This window comes from Harpegnathos saltator, unplaced genomic scaffold, assembly GCF_003227715.2.
Source record: "Harpegnathos saltator strain DR-91 unplaced genomic scaffold, Hsal_v8.6 scaffold89, whole genome shotgun sequence".
Lineage (NCBI taxonomy): Eukaryota > Metazoa > Arthropoda > Insecta > Hymenoptera > Formicidae > Harpegnathos > Harpegnathos saltator.
This window is the reverse complement of record NW_020230716.1, coordinates 367,279-392,939: the sequence shown is the minus strand read 5'-3', so window position 1 is coordinate 392,939 and position 25,661 is coordinate 367,279. Positions and strand designations below refer to the sequence as shown.

The 25,661-nt window shown below is 41.1% G+C and overlaps 4 protein-coding genes across 7 annotated transcripts; 2 read left to right on the top strand and 2 right to left on the bottom strand.

Annotated features, from left to right (window-relative positions):
- Positions 1-6,981: 6,981 nt before the first annotated feature.
- On the top strand, positions 6,982-17,142 carry LOC105181891 (neprilysin-4). The gene is made up of 14 exons (XM_025307497.1): positions 6,982-7,198; positions 7,696-7,941; positions 8,718-8,923; positions 10,722-10,898; positions 11,049-11,147; positions 11,687-11,831; positions 13,128-13,342; positions 14,052-14,228; positions 14,526-14,688; positions 14,804-14,852; positions 15,215-15,282; positions 15,448-15,584; positions 15,686-15,850; positions 16,301-17,142. The coding sequence occupies exons 1-14, from the start codon at positions 6,982-6,984 to the stop codon at positions 16,475-16,477; spliced, it is 2,241 nt and encodes a 746-aa protein (XP_025163282.1). The 3' UTR covers positions 16,478-17,142.
- Positions 17,143-17,228: 86 nt separating this feature from the next.
- LOC105181890 (p21-activated protein kinase-interacting protein 1-like) lies at positions 17,229-19,629 on the bottom strand. Of its 2 annotated transcripts, none has more exons than XM_011138960.3 (4): positions 19,452-19,629; positions 18,965-19,204; positions 18,627-18,789; positions 17,229-18,545 (listed from the first exon to the last, which is right to left on the bottom strand). In XM_011138960.3, exons 2-4 carry the CDS (start codon positions 19,061-19,063, stop codon positions 17,254-17,256), a joined length of 1,554 nt encoding a protein of 517 aa, XP_011137262.1. In that variant the 5' UTR covers positions 19,064-19,204; positions 19,452-19,629; the 3' UTR covers positions 17,229-17,253. The 2 variants fall into 2 exon arrangements, with proteins under 2 accessions (XP_011137262.1, XP_011137263.1); XM_011138961.3 differs by having other exon boundaries at positions 18,965-19,184; positions 19,452-19,608.
- A 1,277-nt stretch (positions 19,630-20,906) lies between these two features.
- LOC105181893 (mitochondrial enolase superfamily member 1) lies at positions 20,907-23,213 on the top strand. 2 transcript variants are annotated; one of them, XM_011138967.3, is made up of 6 exons: positions 20,907-21,187; positions 21,538-21,640; positions 21,762-21,877; positions 21,948-22,102; positions 22,182-22,765; positions 22,898-23,213. In XM_011138967.3, the coding sequence occupies exons 1-6, from the start codon at positions 21,104-21,106 to the stop codon at positions 23,155-23,157; spliced, it is 1,302 nt and encodes a 433-aa protein (XP_011137269.1). In that variant the 5' UTR covers positions 20,907-21,103; the 3' UTR covers positions 23,158-23,213. The 2 variants fall into 2 exon arrangements, with proteins under 2 accessions (XP_011137269.1, XP_011137270.2); XM_011138968.3 differs by having other exon boundaries at positions 21,096-21,252.
- On the bottom strand, positions 22,725-24,313 carry LOC105181892 (histidine triad nucleotide-binding protein 3). 2 transcript variants are annotated; one of them, XM_011138965.2, is made up of 5 exons: positions 24,116-24,313; positions 23,883-24,000; positions 23,552-23,745; positions 23,358-23,476; positions 22,725-23,100 (listed from the first exon to the last, which is right to left on the bottom strand). In XM_011138965.2, exons 1-4 carry the CDS (start codon positions 24,188-24,190, stop codon positions 23,438-23,440), a joined length of 426 nt encoding a protein of 141 aa, XP_011137267.1. In that variant the 5' UTR covers positions 24,191-24,313; the 3' UTR covers positions 22,725-23,100; positions 23,358-23,437. The 2 variants fall into 2 exon arrangements, with proteins under 2 accessions (XP_011137267.1, XP_011137268.1); XM_011138966.2 differs by having other exon boundaries at positions 22,725-23,041.
- Positions 24,314-25,661: the final 1,348 nt, after the last annotated feature.

Below are 25,661 nucleotides of genomic sequence, written 5' to 3'. Positions count from 1 at the left end.
ACATTAAGCAAGCAGTGGTTGCGCGTCGCGTATTTCGTGATTGCGACATTAAGATTATTAATTGTTCAGTACACAATCGACAATGTAAACTTCCTTTCGAGAATGAATTCTCACGAACGGACGTATACAGCCAAAAAAAAATCGATAAAAGCAAAAGTGAGAATTTGTAAAGTCAGACGTTTAATTGCTCGGTACACAATTGACAATGCGAACGACCTTACGAGAATGAATTTCCATAGAGAGGCATATACATAATTACAAAAAGAGTCTATGAAAGCAAAAACCCGCCAAGAAATGAAGATTTGCGAGGCCAAGTTTCGGAAAGTGAAGCGAGCAAATTCGCGAATCAAACCCCAACTGTATTACCTCGAAATAATTGAAGCACGTTATTGCAACGTGATGTGCGTTAAGTATTCCATTGCTGTCAAATCGATTGCTGGGCGTTTTAATAACACTCGGATCATTTCGACAAAAGGAGAGAAAAAGAGACTTCCAGCGAAAAGAAGAACTCAGGCGGCTCGCTCGTCTCGAGGAGTTGGTCCCGATTGCCGAAGCTAGAAGTCACTGACCACCTTCGCCGCTGCAATTGTATTATGAAGTAATAGCGCGATAATGGTTTCAAGCAGCAACAGCTTGACGGCACTTACGACTCCCCACATTCGTGTCGCGGGATAGGATGCTCAATGGCGCATTGAGGCGTTCTACTTGCACGAAACAGCAGGACACGAGGCGCGCGCGTCGGCTGTATGTAGACTCGTTAGGGCTTTAATCACTTTCGCGAAGGTAGGCCTTCCCCTCGATCCGCATCTCGTGGTCTATCGGTGATGGTTGAAAAATCATTTCGCCGCTCGTTTCAGCCGCTATTATCTCCATCGGAAATAGTCGCGAGGGACAATTAGCGCCGCCTTCTTAGGAGTCGCTGAAGGACTCGCGACTTTTCGATCTTCGTTGAACCGAGCGGACTTGAGCGAGCAATTTAGTAAACGTTGACATGTGCATGCACAAGCTGCGTCCGAATTATTCTTCGTGTCGAATAAGGAGAAACGAGCGTGTGTTCGTTATTATCTCTCAAAGATAGCCGCGACTAATAACTGTCATTGCCTTCTTAGGAATTACCGGTGGACTCGCGACTCTGATCGTCTTTGAATGCGGCGAACTTGAACGAATAATTCAGTACACGTTGATTGTACATGTACAAGGTGCATTCGAATCATCTTCTATAGCGGAAAAGCAGAGACCGAGTTCTACACATCACAGTTCTACACAGCCGCGGAATTTTGTCATCGAGGTCCTTGCGATATTAATATCTCTCATCGAGGCGTCGTAGAAAATAAGTACACGTCCAAGACGAACCAACACAAGTACGCGCACAGACGCACACAGCCATGCGGAGTTTATCTTCAACAAAGATCTCCTGATTGAACATTGACCGCTATACTTGAACAACGCAATTAGACAGAAACTCTTCAAGCTCTACTAAGTACCGATATTTCGTGTAATTAGGCGTGGAAGCGGCACTTGAGGCGTTCATTCGCGCATTACGCAGCGGAGCGGATCTCTCCGCTCAGACTTTGTTTGACAGCTACAGCCATGATTGTTTATACCGTTAATTAATCGCTACGTCGAAGAACGCGCCGTTGAATACGAGATAGATCTCCCTTGCGAAGCAGGTGAGACGAATGAAACGTTACGGGTGACACGAGCCGTTGCACGCGTCTCGCGCGCGCGCGGCGAGGAAGCTCTCAAACAAAAATACGCCGAGCGGCACTCGCCGCTTCCTTCGAGAACAGGCGGTAGACGTAAACGAGAATAATGAGTGGAGCTCTTGTAGGAACACCATCCGCGTCTCACAGGATGAAATTCCCGAGATGACAACGACCTACCGCGCGGCGGTACTGGCCAAATTTCTAAGTTGAGCCGTTTATTTTGGATGTGACACGAATAACGCGTTTTAAAACGCGATCAATTTACGTGCGCGACGCCGCGGCCGGCGTCGAGACTTTCAACATTTCACTTGTTGCTATTGCAAACATGTTGCAGACTCGTGTCCGTCGATCCGGACCGACAGTCGACTTTTCGGGACACGCTGTAGAGAAAAGATAATGATTATTCCTCTCCACGGTTTAACGCGACTTTATAAAACAGTCTCGTTTGTCTCTTCTCTTTTTGCGTACAGAGAAAAATCTCAGTCGTGTAACTGAGTGGGCACCGGACGAAATCATCGCGGTGACGCGATGAGAAGATGATATCTCTGTAACATCGAGATCACTCGTCATGTTCAGTTCACTCGGATGTTCAGTTGTATTAAAACTCGACTGACGAATGTTCATCTCGCAACATCTCGCAACGATCCGTTTCCATGTTTATTAATTTCGTAGTAAATATAAGAAAATAATTTTTTGCTCTTGAGTAACTCGCTCTTTTCCTCTTTCTCCTACTCTCTCTCTCTCTCTCTCTCTCTCTCTCTCTCTCTCTCTCTCTCTCTTTCTTTCTATTAAAATTGCGTAACATTCTATCGCTATCTCTAGTAGTTCACGGGAGAATAGCTTGTAAAACACTTTATACACCATCCATTATGTTTACTGACTACACATATCTAGTTTAATTATCAACTATATGATGTATTATTATAAAAGAATCTAAGCCGGAAATTCACAATATGGCCATCAACCTTGATTAGTAAGTAGCACCGATGCGTAAGTAACCTGCTGAAGTTTTCAATAACTGAACCATTTTTTTTATATTGTGTAGCGAAAAGACAAAAATTTTACGTATAGTACATAAATTCGTCTTGTATGATGGTATGTTAAAAAGTACATAATTTAAACTTGCATTTTCCGTTAGAGATGCGATGTTAAATATGTTACTAAAATATGTTATGCATATATAAAATAAATAAACAAACATATTAAGAATAGAATTTAAGATAACTGAAAAAGAAATACTAACGCGTTGATTGATCTAGCTTTTGGATTCGTATTAATTACAAAATGAAAAGCCTAAAATATCACAACAATACATTTCGTATATCGCAAATAACATACATTGCAAAACGTTGCCATCGTCATGGGAAATGTCCTCCTGGCTGTGATATAAAGTGGTTTACTGGCGCGCAGCATGATCAGCATTAAGCTTTTAGCTACTTTTGGTTCTTTGTTATACCACGGATATTCATACGTGCCTTGATGGAAACGTGGAAAAATCGACAACACGACGGTTATATATGGAATAACTGTTGATAAAATTCAGCTCCGACTAATGGCTCGACCAGTGCTCGTGATCGCGCGGAAAAAGGGAAAACGATCTCGCTGCTCGGCAATTCCCGGACTCTTTATCCTTCCCGAGTAATTCTCGTTGAGTCGCGAACGCAGAAGAATAAGCGAATTATGCGTATTCAGCGTCCACGGCCCTGGTTGTTTATCGCGCGTTATTCGTTTATCAATGTGACGTAACGAATTAATTAAGCGCGATATCCCGGGACAAAGGCGAGGAGCAATGCGCTCTGTAGCCGCGAGCGTAATCTGCGGACAGATACCCGATGACTCCTGTTATCGAGGACGACGACGACGACGACGACGACAACGACGGCGGCGACGATCACGTTAAAACGATGCGTACGAAATCAGTCTTCGTCCGCGGGCGATCACATTAATAAGCGATCGCTTTGTTCGTTATTCGCGTCGCTCGCGAACGTGAGACCAATTCGACGAGCACTTCCCGATCGCGCGACGGGACGCGATTGTAAGCGAATTAAAATTCCGCTCGATTCGCGACCCGCGGTGACGTTCAATGGCAAATCGTCGTGGAAACGCTGGCGGAACTCGCGAGCGCGGCCTCTCGTTCGTCAAACGGTGAAATCCTACGGCGCGAGGACGCCGTATCGGAAGCGATGTCAGACGGATGACAGTCACCAGCCACCAAGGACGAGCGATCGGAAGCAAATAGTGAGGCCGATGACAATTGTCGAGCGAGTGCTCATCACCGGCGTCAACATGAGAGACGTTTCTTCACCGATTACCGATCCGACTGAGGCGGATGTCATTTTTGTAATGTCCCCCTCGACTTTTCCGCGATCAGTCGCATGAGATTCGCGCGAACGGTGGGGCTCTAACGCAGGGGAATGCTTACGTGGACTGACACATTTTTTACAGTTCTTGCTAGCACAACTTGGCTCTCTCATATCGTAACGAGACAGATACAAAGTATAAACGACGTAACATGCACGCGAATCGTGTATTTTATCTTTTACATTATTTCTTGAATTTTATTTCACGTATAAATCTTCCTCTGATGTTTTCATATATTTCTTTGTCTCTTGTTTGGCAAGAAATGACAACAAAGAGACGGACAAATAATTGTCGTAGAAAGTGCAATTAAAACGGGCACACATCGGCATGTTGCACGCTGCTACTCATCATAGAAAATCACTCTGCGTATGTTCAGCCTAACGAGAGACGGAACTAAAATAGCAGATACACGCTTGCGTAATTCTCCGTGTCGTTTGCAAGATAGATGGGCAGAAAGAGAGACAGAGTGGGAGGGGAGAGAAGATGGTAAAAAAAAAAAGCGCCGGCGTTCGAGTATTTCTCGCGCAAAGCGTAGTGATTCGGTGGCTGGGAGCGCGCATAATGAGAACGTTGTCGGGAGCGCACGCGGTTGCATCGTCTCGTCTCCCGGCTAAATGCGAAAGCGACGCTTCAGCTTTCCGGCATGTCAGGGCTAATTTCGCTAACGCCAATCAATGCTAGATCGCGGTTAAACAAATTGTCTGTCGCTGTAATAGGAATAACACTACGATCTATGCAAAGTCGTCGGATGTGCTCCGTTTCAAATTGACGGTGAACTAACGGCGAGCGAGATCGCTCTCTGTTTTATTATATTTTTTTCTTTTACACGGACACGTTATTCGTGCAAAGATCGCGTGTCATGAATACCCGTGTGAAGTTGTTACTTTTGCAAACTCGTCTCAAGTGAGATGCTCAAATTAAAAATTTAAATCAGATGGCAGATTCTCACGTCTAGCATTCACCACAGACGGTTCGATAGAAAAAAACACAGGATAAACTCTAGATATAAATCCGAGTATCTCACGTGACGTGAACTTCGTAAGTAATGATTGTTTGTACAGGCTTAAGTGAAGTGCAGAAAAAAGAAGCGAATCCGTCCGTGAGAGACAGCGAAGTGCCTCGGCAAATAAAGCGAAACGAAAGGTGACACGTCGGTGTAAACGTTTATCGATGAAATTAGAGGGGATGAGAAGAGAAAGCACACGGGGTTGTCCCGCGTTGGAGTCAATTGTCGACTTTTCGGATCATTAGTTTCAGTTAGCCGTTTCTCGTCCCCGACAGATTACGGCCCAAAGTATGGCGCGCACGTGTGCGCGTGTAAAAAGACATTTAGTTGGGCGTAATTAATATTAATTGAAGCTGGTGAAGCGCGGAATGCCTGGATAATCGGCCGGTTATTAAGAATCGCTCACGTCCAACCGAAACGGCTCGATTTTTTTCATTTCTGTCATTCTGTCAGTAGCCACTGACGTAACATAAAAAATGATCAGACTCGGTGTGCTTTTATGCCGAGCTGACTCAAATCGCCAGTATCCTTCGCTTGTTAACGTATCGTTAGCGCCAAGGAATAACCGAAGATTTCGGAGAATCGGTAATTCACGATGAAATCGAACAAACCTCCATTTACTTCGTCCTTTATCGACTTCCTATTGAACGAGATGATTCTTACATAAAGGAGGATTCTGGGAAAGGCAATCTCGAGAGTGTGACAAAATCGTTCTTTCCGATCTGTTTCGCTAGAGCTGCAACTAAAGGAAGAAAAGATCTATTATCTCTCTCTCTCTCTCTCTCTCTCTCTCTCTCTCTCTCTCTCTCTCTCTCTCTCTCTCTCTCTCTCTCTACCTCGCGCGCGCAGTTCAGAACAAGTATCTCGTAAGCCGAAGATGTCGATCCTCCCTTCAAATGAAATCATTATCGGAATCAGGCTATCCTCCTCGTCCCAATATCTCTCCTCCCACGATCGTCTCTATTATCCCGCCCCGTTATTCGCGCATGAGAAAATCATGAAAGCAACGTTTACGTAAACTGCTCCAGAGACGCGCAAAGTTAAATCATCATGAGGGTAATCGCGCCCAATATTTCCGTCAGCGTACCGTTCGATGCACAGGATCACTCTGATATAAATCCGGTTATCTCTGAGTGAACTCGGTAAGTCAATGATGGAACGTTCAAAGTAATGCCACGAAAGAAAGATACAATCCTCCGTGAAACTGCTGCAAAATAATTGTCCTGTTTACGGTAAATTGCAGATCTGTTAGTAAACGAAACGGGAATCGATTTATGCGCGATGATCGACTTATGTCATGAAATTGGACGCGAAGGATGAATAAAATTTATACACCATCAATGCGGATTTGATCATTGTTTGTTACAGTTTTCGATCCCGGAAGATTAAGGCCCAAAGTATGCGGAAGTGTCGTGTTAAATGGAAACATTTCTCCCGTAATTAAAATGATGGTACGCGAACTGATAATCCTTTATTCAAGAATCTACGTCCCGATCGATTTTTTCATTTTTCTTCTTAAGTGCCCTCGTAATATGATCAGAGGTGTGCTTTTATCACGATATCGAATCTAAGACCTCCAGATTCGTCTATTAATAACTCCCTTATTAGAGATGTTCTTACATAGAAACGAAGCGAGTATCGAGATTGGGAAAGCAATTCGAATGTGAAAAATCGTTATTCCGATCTGTTTCGCTAACTGCAATAAAGGAAGAAAAGATTATTATCTCTTTTTTTTTTTTTTTTTTTTTTTCTTGTTCTTTTTCAGGGAGTCAAACAATAATCATCCGTGAAGCGAGCAATCGATACGCTATGCCCAGAATGGAATCATTTATCGAATCAGCTTATCTCCTGTGCCAATATCCTGCTCGGTCGCGGACATCGTCGTTATTATCCGCCCGTTATTGGCAAATGACGCACAATATACCGAGATGTACGACGTTCGTAAGCAATTACGGCCAAAGAAATGAGAAGAAATCAAGCGGTAAGGAGATGAGGCTCGTGATCGTCGTCGGATTGCTGGCGGTCACCGTCATCGCCCTCGTCGTAACGCTGACCTTGCAGATGGTGGTTTTCCGCAGGAAGGAATATAAAGAGATGTGTCAGAGCGAGGAGTGCATCAAAACAGGTACAATGCGCGTACAATCCACCGTCCTTTTCACTTACATGGTAAGACGAGGTCGCGTGACTCTCTGCTTCTTAATGTGTTCCGTGCTGGATCAATTTTATCTGACTTGCCATCCATGCTACGAATGGATCACCGGTGTGGCCCGCGTTGTCGTATTATGAGCCAAATTTAGCTCGTAAAGTATATCACATGTCTTATAATAATAATTATTGAGGTATCCTATGTGATTACGTCTCGTAGGATTGGAAAGTGACACGTTGCTTGGCGTAAGACCGTTACCGTTACAAGTCAACATTTTTCGGTGACGACTTGGTGGACGACGTTATTTCTTTTTCATAACGTAACGGTAATGGTAGACTTGAGAGACTATCGGTTAACACGATACACATTGTTAACATAATGTTCGAATGACGAGCGACACGAGTATCGCTGCCTGCAATCACGACAAGTGTAAGGCGACTCGACAACTCGAGGATAATGTGTTTGCATTGTCTCAGCGGCGCGAGTGATCGGTGCGATGAACAGATCCGTGGATCCTTGCCAGGACTTCTACAGCTTCGCCTGTGGCGGCTGGATCAACAAGCACCCGATTCCTCAAAGTCAAAGCTACTGGGACCAGCTGAGCTTGCTCAGGGAGGAACTCCTGAAGAATTTAAGGCTCTTGCTCGAGGAGCCGGACCAGGAAGATGATCTCAAACCGGTAAAGCTGGCGAGATCCCTTTACAGGACTTGTATGGACGTCGGTAAGTCAGGCACAAGGAGACCTAATAATAATATTAAATGAAAATGATTGTTAGAAATAAAAATGACCAGTACCGGGAATAATTGAAAAAGAAACAATGGGAAAGATAACAAATATTAGAAATAACGTCAGACACAAAAACCGACGAGATTTCGAACCACGTGAAGTTAAATAACGTGAAGCAGTTTTCGAGATCGAAGGAGAGAAACGGTGAGAGAATCGTTCCGTTTCGAGGCAACGAGTCGTAAACGGAACTCCGTTTGTTTTACTTGTTATCGCCGACGATAAATTATTCATTAATTGTTCGTTCTGTCGCGTGGAGAGTGCCTCTCCACGCGACAGAGCATAGTGCGATGCGTAGTGTCATCTGCATAAGCGTGAATTCGAAAGGGTAAGCGCTTAACACGCTTACGTATCGCTCGTGCCGCAATGTATTATTACTGTCGCGTTACTAACAACGTAATAAAGCAAATTGACGACTCCATTACCGCGAAGAAGTATCCGGAACCTCGTGCCTCCCGGCGGCTGCGCGATCGCGATTATAAATTGGACGAAGCCGAGGAAAGGAATCGACGGTACGAGTGATTTAAATAGAAACAACCATCGATCCGCCATTCACGGGTTCGCCGTTGGCGTGTAATTGAAGATGATAATGAAATACGTTGCGTGCTGTTCGAACTCTGCGACTGCTGCGACGACCTCGGGACGGTAGAACGTACTTTGCAAAATCTCACGTACGAGAGGTACGAGTCATCGGAGTGCACCGTCGAATTGCAGCGAGTGTCGAGGCTCTGGGACTAGAACCCATCTTCGAGGTGCTCAACAAATTAGGCCTGCCGAAGGAGCCGCCGATGCAGGGCAAAGTACCTGCTGTCGACTTACCGAGGATAGCGGGTATAGCGCAAAGGATGTTGGGCCTGAACTTCCTGATTCATTTCTACATCAGCGAGGACATCCGCGACACCACGAGGAATCGGATGATGGTGAGAATATGACTGAACCTTATATATAAATATACGTCGAGTGCCACAATTGTGTCGTGATTTCCGTCGATTGTCTCAATGCCCGACTCAACTTTAAGTCATCAAGGATGCGGTACATAAAAATGCAATTTCTTGATATTGGGTGAGTGCAAAAGTTCGTGCGGAGTTTGTGAGTAAAAGTCACACAGTGATTAGGCAAACAAAAATCTTTATTCAATCAATGATATATTCTCCATCGTTTTCTATAATCTTTTCCCAACGTTCTGGCAGCATACGGATGCCTCGATCATAAAAACTGCGCGATTTAGATTCGAAGAACGAAGAGACGCCGTTTTTTAAGGCCTCCAAAGAGTCAAAGTTTTTTCCATTTAAATAATTTTGCAATGACCGGAACAAGTGATAGTCAGATGGTGCGATATCAGGAGAATACGGTGGATGCGTTAAGACATCCCATTTCAGGCTCTTCAGTTTGCGCAGCGTCTTTTTCGAAACGTGTGGTCTGGCGTTGTCGTGATGAAAGACGACTCCCTTGCGATTTGACAAAATCGGACGTTTCTCTTTTATTTCTCGATTCAGATTGGTTAATTGGCGACAGTACTTGTCCGAATCAATCGTTTCGCCAGCGGGGAGAAGCTCGAAATAGATTATGCCCTTGCAATCCCACCAAACAGAAAGCATCACCTTCATCGGGTGCAAACTGGCCTTTGGCATTGCGTCACCATGCTCACCTGATTGTTTCCATGTCCGTTTGCGCTGAACATTGTTGTAGAGGACCCATTTCTCATCGCCCGTCACTAGTCGATCCAAAAACGACTCGTTATTGAGCCGCCCGAGTAAAGAAACGGCTGCAGAAATTCGCTTGATTTTGTTCTTCTCGGTCAGCAAATGGGGCACCCATATATCGAGCTTCAAATCGAATCCCATCTTTTTTAAACGCCGAAAAGCGGTTGATCGGTCAACGTTTAGTGCTGTAGCAACTTCTTCTGTTGAAATTCGCGGATTATTGAGCACTAAAGTACGCAAAACATCGTCATCAATGTCAGAAGGTCGACCAGAGCGTGGCTCGTCTTCAAGGTTAAATTCTCCGCGCCGAAATTTAGCAAACCATTTTTCCACAGTTCGTTTAGCTGGTGCTTCATCCTGATAAACATCCTGAATGTTTTTTACGGCTGCGGCGACGTTTATTCCCTTCCGAAACTCGTAAAGCATAACATGCCGTAAATGCACCTTATCGATACTCATTTTTAAAGTGATATTTCTCGAAGCAGTTTGTATGAAAACAAATGATTTTTTTTTTAATAACAGCTGAAGACGTCACCTTTCCAACGTTATATAATATGTAGATGGAAGTATTAATGACAACACTTTACGACGCTTATAACTCCATCTATTGAAACTCCGCACGAACTTTTGCACTCACCCAATATATGTATTCATCGGCTCGTTTCACTGTCCCTCTATCGGCTGTCCAGTGCCGTTTGTGCAAGCTATTATTTACGTAACACTACTTTTACGAAATGTTCACGTTCTTTCTCTTAGAGGAAATGTCGAAGCACCGTTGCTTATCAGGCGATCGAAAAAGCGGCGCTCTCCGCGAGCTAAGCTTCGGAATGAATAATAAAGTGACTTTCTTCGGTCAAATTTTCTCAAGTGGACTCCGCTTTAACGGGATTTTGGGACTTAGCTTCAAGCACAAAGTCGTGTCAGATCAAAAATCGGAAAGTCACCATAAATAATGGTGCGTTGCGTCTGCGTTCGCGGTGATACACTAGGAGGGAACGAAGGATCCTCCTTTCAGATGGAGCAAGTATCTCCCGGATTCAGCGAGCGTTATCTGCTGGACCCACGAAGGTTTCACTCGGAATTGACGGAGTACAGGAAGTACATCAAAGCCATGGTCGAGCTTGCAGGGGCTGGTAACATGAGTGCGAATTATGCCAATGAGATCTTGGAGTTCAGTACAAAGATCGCCAAAGTGAGTGGAATCGCGCGCGACTTCTTTCTTCGCCAATTTTTTCGCGAATGCGCTCATGTGCTCATCTCTCAGCATCAGCTTCTAATTCTACATCTTTATATTAAATGTGACCATCGCGAATAATCCCTCGTCCTCGAAATCCCTGATCAGATCATGGCGACACCCGAGGAGCGGCGCAGCTCGGACCACCTAATTCACGACGTGACGATCGAGGAGCTGCAGGAAGTGACCGATCTGCACGTGCAGCAGGTAAGGCAGCATTAAAGCAGCGAGTGTGAAGCGATAATTAAAGGCCCGCGATTAAAACGATTAGAAGTTAACGAATGTTCAGAGCGAAAAATGCCACCTCGCGCGCGATACTCCAAGGGAGTCCACGCTTGAGACTTCACACAAAGTCCCGCGCGATCTCGAAACCTCGAAAACAACGGTTGAGCAACGCGACAGAATGTTAGAATGTCGGCCTGTCCTATATTACGAGACATCAGCTTCATTCCTTCGCTTATGATTTCCCATTGAGCTTAATCACTCGCGCGTTCTCACGCACAGTGCGCGCGAGGACACGGTGGAACTTCTCCGCCGACATGTCGCGAACAATTAGACTTAACAAAGCCGGCCGATTTGCCGGGCTGATCGAGCACGCGCTTGAGAAAAGGAAGGGACCATGTGGGATCGGCGGGGTCGGTCGACGACGAAGAGGCGCGACGTGTGCGGGAAATCGAGACGACCCTCTTCGCCCGGGCGCAGCCGAGCAATTAAACACGCGCGGACGCGCGGTTTCGACGTTTCAGTGGAACTGGACGAGGTATCTGGAGGCCGTGTTCGAGAACACGAATGTCACGCTAAATCCGGCCGAGGACCGAGTTATCATAATGGACCTGCGCTATTTGCAGAAATTGCCGTTGCTGTTGGCCGCCACGCCGCACGCCACGATAGGTAGGTTTCCGTGTGATTTTCGCACCCTCGCCGAATGCCTCGCGCCCTCGAGTGCCACTCGACGCGACAATCGCACTCGCATTCGCACGGATTGCGAGTCGCGACACTTCCCTCGGTGTCTCTATTACGGCACCCTCGACCGGCGCGAGAAAGGGCGACCTGGAGGATCCTTAATACGATTTGCGCAGCCTCCCTCCCCAGCGTTTGCGCGGCCCGCGCGAGCTCGCGCAGATTCTTCGCGCGAAGTTTCCACCGAATCGAATTTCTCTCCCTTCATCCTCGTCCGTCTCTCTCTCTCTCCCTTGCCTCCTGCTCCTGATGGTATTGTCCGATGCGCGATAACGTTATCATGGCATTACGCTCGCGTCGTTCTTATCGCGACTCTAACAATTTTGCGCGCGCGGGTTACGGTTTTATCATTTATTCCTAACGAATTGGGTTAAATTTAGCAGCTTGTTATTTTCGGCGCGAGCGGTTATCGCGGATACTCGCGTGGAATCTCTTTGTGTTTGTATAGTTTCTCGCTCAGATAGACCTACGCACGCGGATGTCACGATTAAATGTGGAAAAACGGGGTCTTCTGGGAAGCAACGGCGTTATTTTCTTTTTTCTTGCTTTTTAGTTTGTGACAGCCATTCCTCGGATAACGGTAACGAATGCAATTGTTACTCTCATCGTCGTTTTGCGCTGGCTTCTACTTGCTTCCATATTTGTTACTCGATTCCGCAAACAGCTTTCGCAATCTCGCATAAACGACACACATCCTGCGTTGGCTCTTATCGACCTGGTTTATTTGTCGATTTTATCCGATCCGAAAGAATCCGTTGTAACTATATTCTCTTTGTATTTCTTGCGAGCTAGACTACTGTGCAGAATGCCGAGCTCAAGCCAACTTGTCGATAACACGGTCACACGCCGATAACAATAAACCGATAATATGGTAAATTAATTCGGAGATCGATATGAGGTCGAAGGTAAAAATAGGCATCGGACGTTTCTGCAAACTGCAGCTCCCCCTTCGACTCGTAGAAAAAAATCCCTTCGCGAAATATCAAAGATGGCCGGAGCTGCATCTTTTAGCGAACAGCATCAATGATTCGCGCGATCGAGCACGCGAGGGAATCCGAGAGCAATAAAAGACCGCGGCCGAGTGAAGTCACGGAGGTCGAAAGCTATCGGGTCCCGTTCGAGGAAGCCGCGCGTAGAGTGCTGCGATTGTTTTGCCGTTTGCGGAATCGAGAAGCGACAACTCGCGATGATAATGCAACGGCGGTAATACCCAGGCTGATTTTTCAGTTCGATTCGTCTGGTGGAACGTGTACTCGACCGTTGCCCCGTTGACGCTGCAAAAGTTCCGCGACCTCGGCTTCCAGTTCTCGCAGAAGGTCTACGGGCTGAAGGAGAAGACGGCACGCTGGAAGGGATGCACCGGCAACGCCAACGCGAACTTCGGCATGGCGCTCAGCTATGTTTACGCGCAGAAACACTTTAACGAACAGGCGCGAGAGAAGGTTGGGGATTAAAGAAAACTTTGTTCATATGCATATAAACAAAAAGAATGAGAGCGAAACTCTGGAAGGTCGATTTCAAACGATTGCATACGATAAATCGTGTCCCGGAGGAAACTGCACTGCAAACTCGAGTGTGTTATTTCGACGCGTATAAGCTGAAACTTCCTTTACGCGTATCTTGTCGTCTTAAATCACGTGGTTTAAACGCGTTAAGTGATATCGAAATGCATCAAAATGCATCAAATGCTTCAGTTTGTACGTGTTGAAATAACACACTCGGGTTTGCAGTGTGTAACATCGGCTTTCGTGGCATCGAATGTGAAACATTGAAAATTCATCACGAGAGTCGCTACAGCGGTTTCGAAATTAAATTTTTTAAAATAAAGGGAAAAATGTAACGTTTATAGCCGAGAATTTTATTCTAAATTTAGTTAACTTAAATAGAAGCAATTTTTTCGTAAAAAGTTACTGTTTTGGAAGAAAGTATATTTTCTCATCCGAAAGGAATTTTTCCTCAGTGCAGACATGCGTATGTATCAATATAAGGAAATACACAGACACAGACAATTTTTTTTATCTTTTAGATATTTGTTCTTTTAGTGAAGGTGTAGAAAAAAGATCGTAATGATGTTCGAACCGATGAAATTCGACCAGACGAGATAATGTAACTTGCGGCAATCGATTATTGACTTTTAAATGTCATCTGTAGGCTCTGGAGATGTTGTTGGATATCAGAGCAGCATTCGACGAGATGGTCGCGGAATTGGACTGGATGGACATCGGCACGAGAGCTCGAGCTCATCGAAAATTACACGCAATGAGGCCGTTTGTAGGATTTCCCGACTGGATCACCAATTCGAAGGAGTTGGACAAGTTTTACGAAGGGGTATGAGAGAATGTTTAGTTTATCTTTCATCTTTGTGCAGAAACAGACTGTGTGAATAGAGTTTATCTTCCTAAGGAACATAGTAAATTTTTTAATAATATACACAATATTTAATAATATATAGAGAAAATTTTAGTTTCTAAAATATAAGCAGCGCATATGAAATGAAAGAATAAGAAATTAAAGTAAAAGATCAATATGTTTCTCGATTACAAAATTCTAATTTCCAAATTCTGGAGAAATCATAGGCTTTTGGAGTAAAATTCTCTCCAAAATTCGTTCGTTCTCCTTTTATAGGCAGAGGTAATCGATGGAAAGTTATTCGCGACTTTTCTGAGACTGACCAACGTGAGTGTAAGAAAAAGTTTAAACAATCTCCGCGAAAAACCCGACAAGAATCGCTGGATATCAACTGGCACGACGGTAAATGCGTTCTATAGCGCCATATTGAATTCAGTCAGTAAGTAATTAATTTCTTACGTTCGGATATATTTGTTTTTCGATGTCGTTGTAACGCAACATTTCACTCCAATTGTTCGAACTGAATCGAAGTTAAAGAAGAAATATTATCCTAGCTTTTCCAGCTGGCATCCTGCATCCACCGTTCTACGGCAACGGATTAGAGTACGTAAATATATAAATATATAAATTCATATTCCGTAGACGAGAAAGAAATAATGTTCTTCGTTTCGTGATGGACGAAGAAAGTAAATGAAAATAGACTAATACATCTTTCGTACTTTATTAAGAAAAGATTACTCAAGCCCGAGACACGAGTTGTCGCAAAAGTGGATAAATAATTATCAACATTGAACACTATTTTGCATTTAATAAATTGTACCTTCTAATTCGGGTCGCAATATAGCGTCAAGGATGCGTTCCCGGACGAATGTGAAAGTCCATAAAAACGAAGCTATAAAAATCCGCCGAGCGACCCGAGTCGCTCTTTATCGGAAGCTGTTAAATTCTAACGTTGCACGTTGCAGATCCATCAATTACGGCGCTATGGGGGCTATTATGGGCCACGAGCTTACACACGGTTTCGACGATCAAGGTGCGTGATCGACGACGCGACACAAGACGCGTTGCGCAACGTCGCTAAAAATTCATCGTCTCCTCCTCCTTGGCGCATAAACGCCCGCATATCTATAATGAATATCTAGAATAATAATGAGTATCCACGCGATCATGTCTTATTATTTTTTCTCTTCTATGTCAGGTCGCAGGTATGACGAGAACGGCAATCTCCGGCAATGGTGGAGCGACGAAACGTTACGACACTATCATGAGAAGGTGCAGTGTATCATCGAGCAATACAGCAACTATCATTTGCCGGAGCTAGGTGATAATTTCACGGTGAGTATTGGTGCGTGGGGGTTCCACCCTCGTGCGGTAGCGCCGAAAAAGCGTGCCAAGGTAGGCACGTGTGCTCAATCGCTCGGCTTGCTAATTTTCAGGTAAACGGCATCAATACCCAGGGCGAAAACATCGCCGACAACGGCGGCATCAGGGAGGCTTACAGGGCGTATCAGAGGCTGATCGCGCGCAGCCCATATCAGCAAGTTCTGCCTGGTCTCGTCGACTACAGCGACGAGCAACTGTTCTTTCTGGGCTTCGCTCAGGTAATGTTTGCGATGTCTAAAGGGCATGGAATAAAAAAAAAGGCAATAAGAAAATTGGTTAATCACAATCGACTAGTTCTGCATCATAAAGGAGAATAATCGTGGTTGATTAATACGCCAAAGAACACAAATTTTTTAACAGCAGATGTTTAATGTTAAGTATTTTAGTTCTTAAGATACAAGTAGCGCATAAGGAACGAAAAGATAAGTAACGAAGGTAGAAGATCGTATTTTCGATATTACCGTTCAAATTTGGGTCTTGATGTGTAATTTGGTAGTACGCAGGTGGAAGAGCTCAATGAGAAAACTTTGATATAACTGGACGCGATAATTCCTTGTCAGACTAATAAAAATGTACTTACAAATGAGATTTATCTACTGTGTAAAACGAGTTTACATTGTCTTATGATACTTTGTTGTCATCACATGAACACTGATCTCTCTTTTAAGGTCTGGTGCGGAAACTATACAAATGGAGCACTGAAGTCCAAGGTGATAGAGGGTGTCCATGCACCGAATCACTTCAGGGTAATAGGCACGCTGTCCAACAACGCGGAGTTCGCGAAGGCGTGGAAGTGCCCTCTCGGTAGTCCCATGAATCCACCGCATAAGTGTATCTTGTGGTAGACATTTGTCGTGTGTAACATCCGTTCATCGCGTCGAAAAGTCGCTATCATTCATGCGATCAGATCCGATTTCTCATATATTCCTACTAAAATATATTCTCCTTAAATATATGTAGCATCGAGATGGCTATTCAATCCTGGTGAACATGCATGTTTCGTAAAATTGAGATCTCGAAATTCGATAGCGAGGACAATTTCCTGAAAAATCACAATACAGAGACAATATCCTGCACGGAGGAAAAAATCAGTTAAATTAATGTGACAACGAACAAACCGAATCTTTTGATCGAAAGAAACAGTATGCCTTAGAATTCAGTTTATCAGCCAGAGATTCTATTTCAGTATTTTGGTCAAATCTATTTCAATATTTTATATTCTGCAAGATTGTTTCTGCACTTGGATTTCATATTATGACTCTTCGGGAAATTACCCCAATTTTTAAATTTTAACACATTTCTCTCAGGACAATGCATCTTCGCCATAATGACCATTCCTGCAATTTTTTTCTCTACGTAGGAATACATGAGAAATCGATTGTGACTGCGATGAGACGACAAGCCGACTGTGTAATTGTCGCGAACTCATCTCCTGTTAATAATCTCTAAACGCGCGACAATTGATGCGGTGATAAATCGACGAAATTGTAAATAGACTGATTCTTAGGAACTAGCGAGTAATTTATTATGCACCTAGACGATACTCGTAGTCTTAAGTTTATCATATGTAAATATATCACATAAAAAAAGAGGTGATACTTTTTATAAAGAGATTGCTCTCTTAATTGATCTTAATTTTTCTAATTTTCTTCATTGTGTGTGTATGTCCTTTCCTTTTATTTTTCGGCACGACCTCTTCTTGAGAAAATATCTTTTTCTTTCTTTTCTTTCTGGGTGGACCATCTTCAGAGAGAGTGTCCATAGTCATTGATAATTTTTCTTTGCGTTTTATGCAACTGGTAGGCAATTGTTCCATTATATTGGTCTTCTTGACCTTCTTCGTTGGAAAAATATCCTCTGAAACAGTATTATCCTTTTGCCGCTTTTTATTAGAAATTTTCGGCTCGTTTGTTTTTAATAGCATCTTCTTCCTCGGTTTATCTATGACATCCTCTTCTTTCTCGAACGATTTGTCCCTCTTTCTTTTCTTCTTTTTTGTAATTACAATCTCTTTCGATTTTGAAGCTTTCTTCTTCAAGTCTTGGACATCATCTTCTAAATTTTCTATAACTCTTTTGTTTTTATGCTTTGTCTTTATTTTAGGACTCGCGATATCTACGACTTCCGTTTCACCTTCGTCCTCGATAATAACTTCCTGTTTTAATCTCAGAGTACTTTCCTTCTTTACTTTCTTTTCCTTCTCTAATTCCTCTTGTTTCGGCTGCACTAAATTCCCATAAGTTAGTGCTAGTGCGAGACAAGTGATTCTGGCGCCGCAATTAACACTTTGCAACATATTCAAGTTATGTTCGCTGTATTTCCAAAGTTTAATCTCTCCGGAACTGGAGGCACTGACCAATAAGTTATTTATGTTTGCAATACATTTTACCCTAATGTCATGTGCTGTCATCTCCAATGTTGGACTCTTAGTTCTGAGATCACAGAATTTGATTTGTCCGTTTTCGAAACCGGCCGCGATCATATTGTCATTTAAGAATTCTACACAAACAATCTTTGACTCGAATGTGAATTCACTGTGCACTCCAGCAGTTTCTACAAAATATACATATATCTCCTGATTAATAGCTAATAGATATTTATCGCCATTTGGATTCCACCGGATAATTGTTATGTTCTTAGCATTGTATTTCATTCTTGGTATTAAATTGATAGCATAGGCTTGTCTGCCCTTAACAAGATTCCAAGTTCTCAGAGCACCATCCATTCCAGTAGACAGAGCCAATTTCCCTGTAGGATGTATAGCTAGAGTATTAACAGCTAAACCTTTGTGTGCTTTCTGCCAATGTTTTTCTATTTGCCAATTACCACAACGGACAGCTGCTATACTTCCATCATTACTACATGTGAAGAGATGTGATGCTTCTGGAGTAAATGCCAAGCAATTAATAGTATCTGCAAAGAAACATTGTAAATAGCATTACATAGTACACAATTTTTGAGAACTAGAATGAACATACAAATTCATCTACACACCATTGTGAAACATCAATTTGCCAGTTTCTTTCCTATTGCGTAGATCATATAGGCATACTATATCATCAGCTCCAGCAGAAGCTAAATAATTTTTACTGCTAGTAACACTGCGTATACTTGCCACATGACTGTGTGTTGCAAAACTTTTCTCCACTTTGTATTCCTAAAGGTAAGAAAAAAGAACAATGAATATAAGTCTATCTATTTTTTCCAAATCATATCTTATCTGATTATTAACTAGATTATTAATTAGATTATTATACTATATTCATTCTAACATTACATTGCGATATTTATAAACTATTGCTAATTTGCAATATGTGATGGAATTTACTTACATTTACAATATTCTGTACTTTGTAACCAAGCAAATATTGCTCATATGTCCCCACAATGATCTCAAAAGGATCAGTCACTCTTGAGTCCATATATGGCATTTTGAACAGTCTTATTCATAAAATTGTAACAATATTCTCCTAATAAAATTTTGACTAGTGTTCTTCACACGTGCGAGAAACGTACAACGTGCGGACCGACTGAACGGCGCGGAAACATCGTCTGCAAAGATCACGAAATATCTAGAACATTCAACAATAACAAAATCAAACTGAGATTATTAAGAAAAAAAAAAAATATATAGACTAAAAATGATTGCTTCTATAATTTGTTGTTGCCGTTAACTTACACTGACTGAAATTTTAAAAGTTCTGTGCCTGTGTTTAATTGTACATTACAACATAAAAAAGAACGGCTGACGAATGGTAGAGTTATATTACTTAGAATATAAATTAGAATAAAAATTAGAATATAAAATTTTTTACTTACTGCTGAATCGAAGAATTCGAAAACTTGAAAAGAACGTCTGAACTACAGTATGAGGATCTTCTAACCTGATATTAGATCATGAGATGTTAGAACAAGAAATCTAACCTATTTTTGAATTTTATATGTGCGAATTTTTACTGAAAATAGTGGAGGCTCGTAGCGGTGAAACTCGTTACTTTTGTTAGTTCCAAAGTCTCCGCTACGAGTCGTTACTGTTGAAGAATCGAGGTCGTAGAACGACTCGATAATACATCAGACAAACTCTTAGAGGCCTTCTACAATAAGCAATTAGTTATAAGCATAAGCAAATTGACCAATTACAATTGACTATTTCAAAAATAATCGACTGTGGTTGGTCAATTTGGTTACAACTACAGCTATGACTAATAGCTTATTATAGAAGGCCCATCACTCTTCAAATAAAACAATACAACAATAACTCAAACAAACCATGTCTTCAAATAATCTTCAACAGCGAAAGTTAAACAATATTTTTAATTTTAATATATTTTAAATAGTACAGCCAAACGACGGATCGAAAAAATTTTTATGTATGTGTGTGTTTATATACAATGGGCCATATTTAGAACACGCTTGTAACAATGGGTGCATTCAGTACTACAATCGCTCACTGAGCGCTAAGTGAGCTCTTGCATCTGATTGGTGTATATTTTTAAATCTAAAGGAATATACCAATCAAATGTAAAAGCTCACTGAGCGCTCAGTGAGAGGTTGTAGTATTGAATGCACCCTATGGCTGCGTTCCGATATTCACTGCCAGCACTGAAAATCTATAGTATACGTGACACAAACTGTGTATTTTCAGTACTGGCAGTGAATTTCGGAACGCAGCCTATGTTAGCGCGCTGTTAACCAATGAAAAGCTATGCAATATGCCTTTGATTAGTTAACAGCGCACTAACATAGTTATAAGCATGTTCTGAATATGGGTCTTAAATAATATAATTCAATAAGATTAAATGATTCATTTTTCAACTGCATGACTGAACAGTGGACTGGATAAACTTTTGTATCTCTTTTATCATAAAATTTTAATTCGTCAGAAACTAATATGGAATTATATTATTAAAAAATTAAAGTCTCAGCACAGAATAGATTTAAAAACGATTTAAATAAAATATAAATATATTTTGATATTGTTTTTATTTTACCTCTTTTTCTTTTAAATGTTACAAGAGTTGCTATTATATCATCAAGATAAATACTTAAGTATTTATAGATTTAAATATTATAGTTAAGGTCTGTTTTTAGCTGAGCTAATGCTGAAATTCATTCCTTTTCTTTTTAATGCAAATTTTTATTTGTTGCACTTTAATGGCAAAAAGTGCAATCTACAGCTCAGATAAAAAAAACAAACTTAACTACAATAATGCAATAACATATATATATATATATATATCAGATTTCTCCCATATAAAGAATATATTAAATTATCTCTGAACTGAGAGATATTGTGTACAATATCAGAGATTGATAATGTACATGTAAATATTTGTGTTAAATGATAAGACAAGTGATATCTGTTTGTACAATCCAAAGTGGCAAAGATGTAAATTGCACAATCAGTAATTCAGTCACCCGCGAACTTCGCTGATCTCGTACAGTTGTCAGTAAAGCAGTTAATTACGAAAATGATAGATGCAAGAATAATTGATATCGATGTGAAGGATATTAGATTCCCAACGTCATTATTGGCCGATGGCAGTGATGCAATGGTATATGTATATACATGAGGCCTGTTCGTTTTGTCTACACTGCTGAACTGGTGCAACAAGTTGAAGTGAGAAAACCTGTTTGTTTCATTTTAACTTAATACACCAGTTCAGCAGTGCAGACAAAACAAACAGACCTATGATTACATAATGCATATAATGAAAATATCTGCCATTTATGTAGCAAAATGCATAGACTATACTTTTGGATATAAAATAATTTATATTGCAATTATTGCAATTGAAAACTTTTTATTTGTTTGACTTCTCTACTTATTGTTTATAAATTTATCCATAGATTATATTTATTCATAGATTATATTCTTGATGTTATTCATTATTTGTAACATTAGCATACTGATCCTGACTACTCTTGCGCCTATGTGACAATAAAAACTGATCAGGGATATGAAGGCTATGGTCTTACATTTACTTTGGGAAGAGGCACTGAAGTTGGTATGCATAATTAAACATTAGCATGAAAACTTATTATTAATACAGAAGTATGTAATGAAAGAAATACATACATATTTATCTTCTTTCATCTTTTCATATCAATAGTAATTTTTATAATTAGTGGTGCAAGCATGTAGATCCATGTTTGGATTGGTAAAGAATCAAACAACGACTCAAATTTATGGTGACTTTGCGTCCTTTTGGAGAAAATTGACGAGCGAATCGCAATTGAGATGGGTAATATGTGAACTAAATTACACGACGCACAAATACTTGATAAAATAACAGTATAATTCTTATATTTCAGATCGGACCTGAGAAAGGTGTGATTCACCTAGCTACAGCAGCTATCATAAACGCATTGTGGGACTTGTGGGCCCGAATCGAGGATAAGCCTGTCTGGAAGCTCCTGACAGACTTAACGCCCGAACAACTCGTTTCCACTGTGGACTTTCGATACATGTGAGCTGAATATTTTTGTACAAAGATACACTTATGCATTTGACAACTTTGGAATATTTCTACCCTTTTCAATGGAAAGTACCGACATGGTAACCAAGGAGGAAGTGATAGATATGCTCAGGAAAAATGAACCGTATAAAAAAGAACGTGAGGAGCTCCTGAGAAGAAATGGATATCCCGCATACACAACTCAAGTGGGATGGTTGGGTTACAGCGATCAGAAAGTCAAAGATCTTTGTGCGAAGTATTTGCGTCTGGGTTTCACGCGCTTCAAAGTGAAAGTGGGTCAGAATTTGGAGGACGACGTCAGGAGATGCCGTTTGGTACGCGAAGTTATAAGCTACGACAACAAATTGATGTTGGACGCGAATCAAATCTGGGATGTGAACGTGGCGATTGAATGGATGGACAGGCTAACGGAATTCAAGCCTTTCTGGATAGAAGAGCCAACATCGCCTGATGATATCTTGGGACACGCCATGATAGCTGCCGCCTTACGACCGCACGGTATCGCGGTTGCCACCGGTGAGATGTGCGCGAATCGCGTCCTGTTTAAGCAACTGCTGCAAATGCGAGCGATCAACATCTGTCAGATTGATTCGGCGAGGATCGGAGGAATCAATGAAATTTTATCTGTATATTTTATGGCAGAAAAGACTAAAAGTAAGTTTAACAACCACTAACAATTCTCTCGCTAGTCTTTAGATTTTAATATTTCGGATTGATTAACTCACGTGAATTTAATTTTCACTTATTATGAAAAAAAACTTCACAGAGACTTTTTTTCGTTTACAGCACCAGTTTGGCCACATGCTGGTGGAGTGGGCCTTTGTGAGATGGTACAGCATCTTCAAATGTGGGCTTACATTTGCCTATCTTCGTGCGTCGAGGATTGTGCGATAGAGTTTGTAGATCAACAGCATGAACACTTTGTGGATCCTGTACTTGTTGAAAATGCCTCTTATAAACTGCCTACACTTCCCGGATATTCAACCAAGCTTAAAGATGATTGTATTTTAAACTATACTTATCCAGAGGGTAAAGAATGGAAATGATAGAACTAAGGATTTTTTAAAAAATTATCAAAATAAAGTAGATATCTTATAGATTAACACATATAAATATATAATTTGTACTGTATATATAAAATGAATATACCAACAAGTTGGAAAACAATGAAAATAAAAATAATATTTATAGAAAATATTTTATATATCTAATTTTTGATAAATTCTATAAATATTTTTACTCTCACCATTATATCAAATGCTTCATGTCGCAGATTGGATGAAACTGCCATCTTTGTTATTAAAAGAGAAATAAATTAAATAACCATTATTTATAATCTTCTAGGCGAGATTTCACATAGTCCGTCTATACACAAAAGAAATAATATAAACAAGACTATAAAATTCACAGTTAGAAAAGTAGGCTTTTTCTGATACTTACACCTACAAACCAGTAAGAATTAGGATTAAACATTATCTTTTTCATAATATTCATTTGCTCTACTGGAGAAATAACATGTAGATGCAAATGATCAACAGTATTAAATGGTGGCCAGTGGAATCCTGTTCGAGTAGATGCAGGATCTAGTCCCATTTTTTCTGAGACTACATTTACTGTAGCAACAATTTTATCAACTAAAATTTAATTTAACATTGAGGAAATATAATAATATTGGTTATAGAATTTTTGTAACATTAATTGTATTAAATACTTTTCCCATACATTTAGATGGAAATTAGCATTAACATATTCAAAAATTTAATATACTTACAAAGTTCAGAATCTTCTGGCTTTAGTACTTTTGCATTACGAATATGTTTGTTTGGAATTATTAAATAATGATGTGTTGATGCTGGCTTAATGTCTTTAATGCATGTGACATCATCGTCCTACAGCAATAAGAAACAAACGTGAACAATAGAAATTACTAATTACTTATTTGACATTTCCCCGTAATCTCTTTGCTGAACTGTCAATAATTTGTTTGAATTTAACCTTTCATACCTCGTAAATTTTCTCACCAGGTTCTTCATTTCGAATAATTTTGCAGAAAATGCAATTTACCACTTCTGTGGTCATTGATGTTTACAATATTACAACAACTAATATTAATCACAATTTCTTTCAAAGCCAAATCTGTTATTTAAACTATTAAAATATCTCTAAAACGCATCATCACAACTCCATAATGAACACTGTCGCCAACTGCCACCGACAGAATGGCCGCGTTCAGTAGAACAAAGTGATCAGAGAGCGCTTAGTGATTATTGTCTGTGATTGGAGCATTCTTTTAGATTCTTCATAGATCCAGAAGTATTTACCAATCAGGAGCGAGATTCAGTGGAAAATCTAGTAATGTTGCCCAACTGTTGAGTCTGCTGAATGCAACCAATTAGTTTTCTTCATTGCCCTCCTCAGGACAGAAATGAAGGACTCTGATTGGTTGATTCTCTTATGCGTTGTGTATTATGCATTATGCAGAAGTCTGTGCTCTGGCCCTAAACATACACTTTGGTTGGTTGGTTGGTTCTATTTCTGGCTCCGGAATGTATTGCAACAGTATCCACACACCATTTTCCAGAAACATACACTTTAAAACAGAGAGAAACTTGAAAGCGGCCAACATGGTCTTTTCGGTGACATCGACTTTCCGCTCTGGGAAAGGACGCTATTTGCATCTATTTTGAGAGGGGAACTACGATGTTACATCCACTTTCAGGTCTCGGCGATAAAACCTGTATATGGTGGCAGTCCGTGCTACATCAACTTTCAGGCGGTTTATGTCCGTGCTACAACCATAATAGCGTACTTAACAAGCACGGTCTCGCACATTGTTGTGCATTTGTAACATGAATGAACATGTTACATGCGTAAAAGAAAAGAAGAATTGAGATTGTGTATGATTAATATCATAAAGATTATATCATAAAGATTATATACGATATATATCGTATAAATATAGGGTGTCCGGTAATTAGCTGCGAACCCGAAGTGTGAAGGTAGATTGGGTTAAGACAAACATAAAACCCATACCCAAAGTCCCATACCATTTTTTTTACCAAGATTTACAATAATTATTGAGTGATTAATTACAGAAATCTGACGAATGAGCGCGCCCTAAGACGAATAGGAGAAGCGTCGTAACAGAGAGAAGAACATCATTAACAAGGATGTAGATGTGGATATGAATGTGGATGCAGGTGCGGATGAGGGTGTGGATGTGGATCTCAATTCTTCTTTTCTTTTGCGCATGTTAACATGTTAATTCATGTTACAAATGCATAATAATGTGCGAGACCGTGCTTGTCAAGTATGCTGTTATGGTTATAGCACGGACATAAACCGCCTGAAAGTTGATGTAGTACGGACTGCCACTACATGCAGGTTTTATCGCCGAAATTTGAAAATGGATGTAACATCGTAGTTTCCTTCTCAAAATGGATACAGATGGCGCCCTTTCCCCGTGCGGAAAGACGGTGTCGCCGAAAACACCGTGTTGGCCGCTCTCAGGTTCCCACAGGTTCCTCTCTGCTCTTTAAAAAGATAAGGG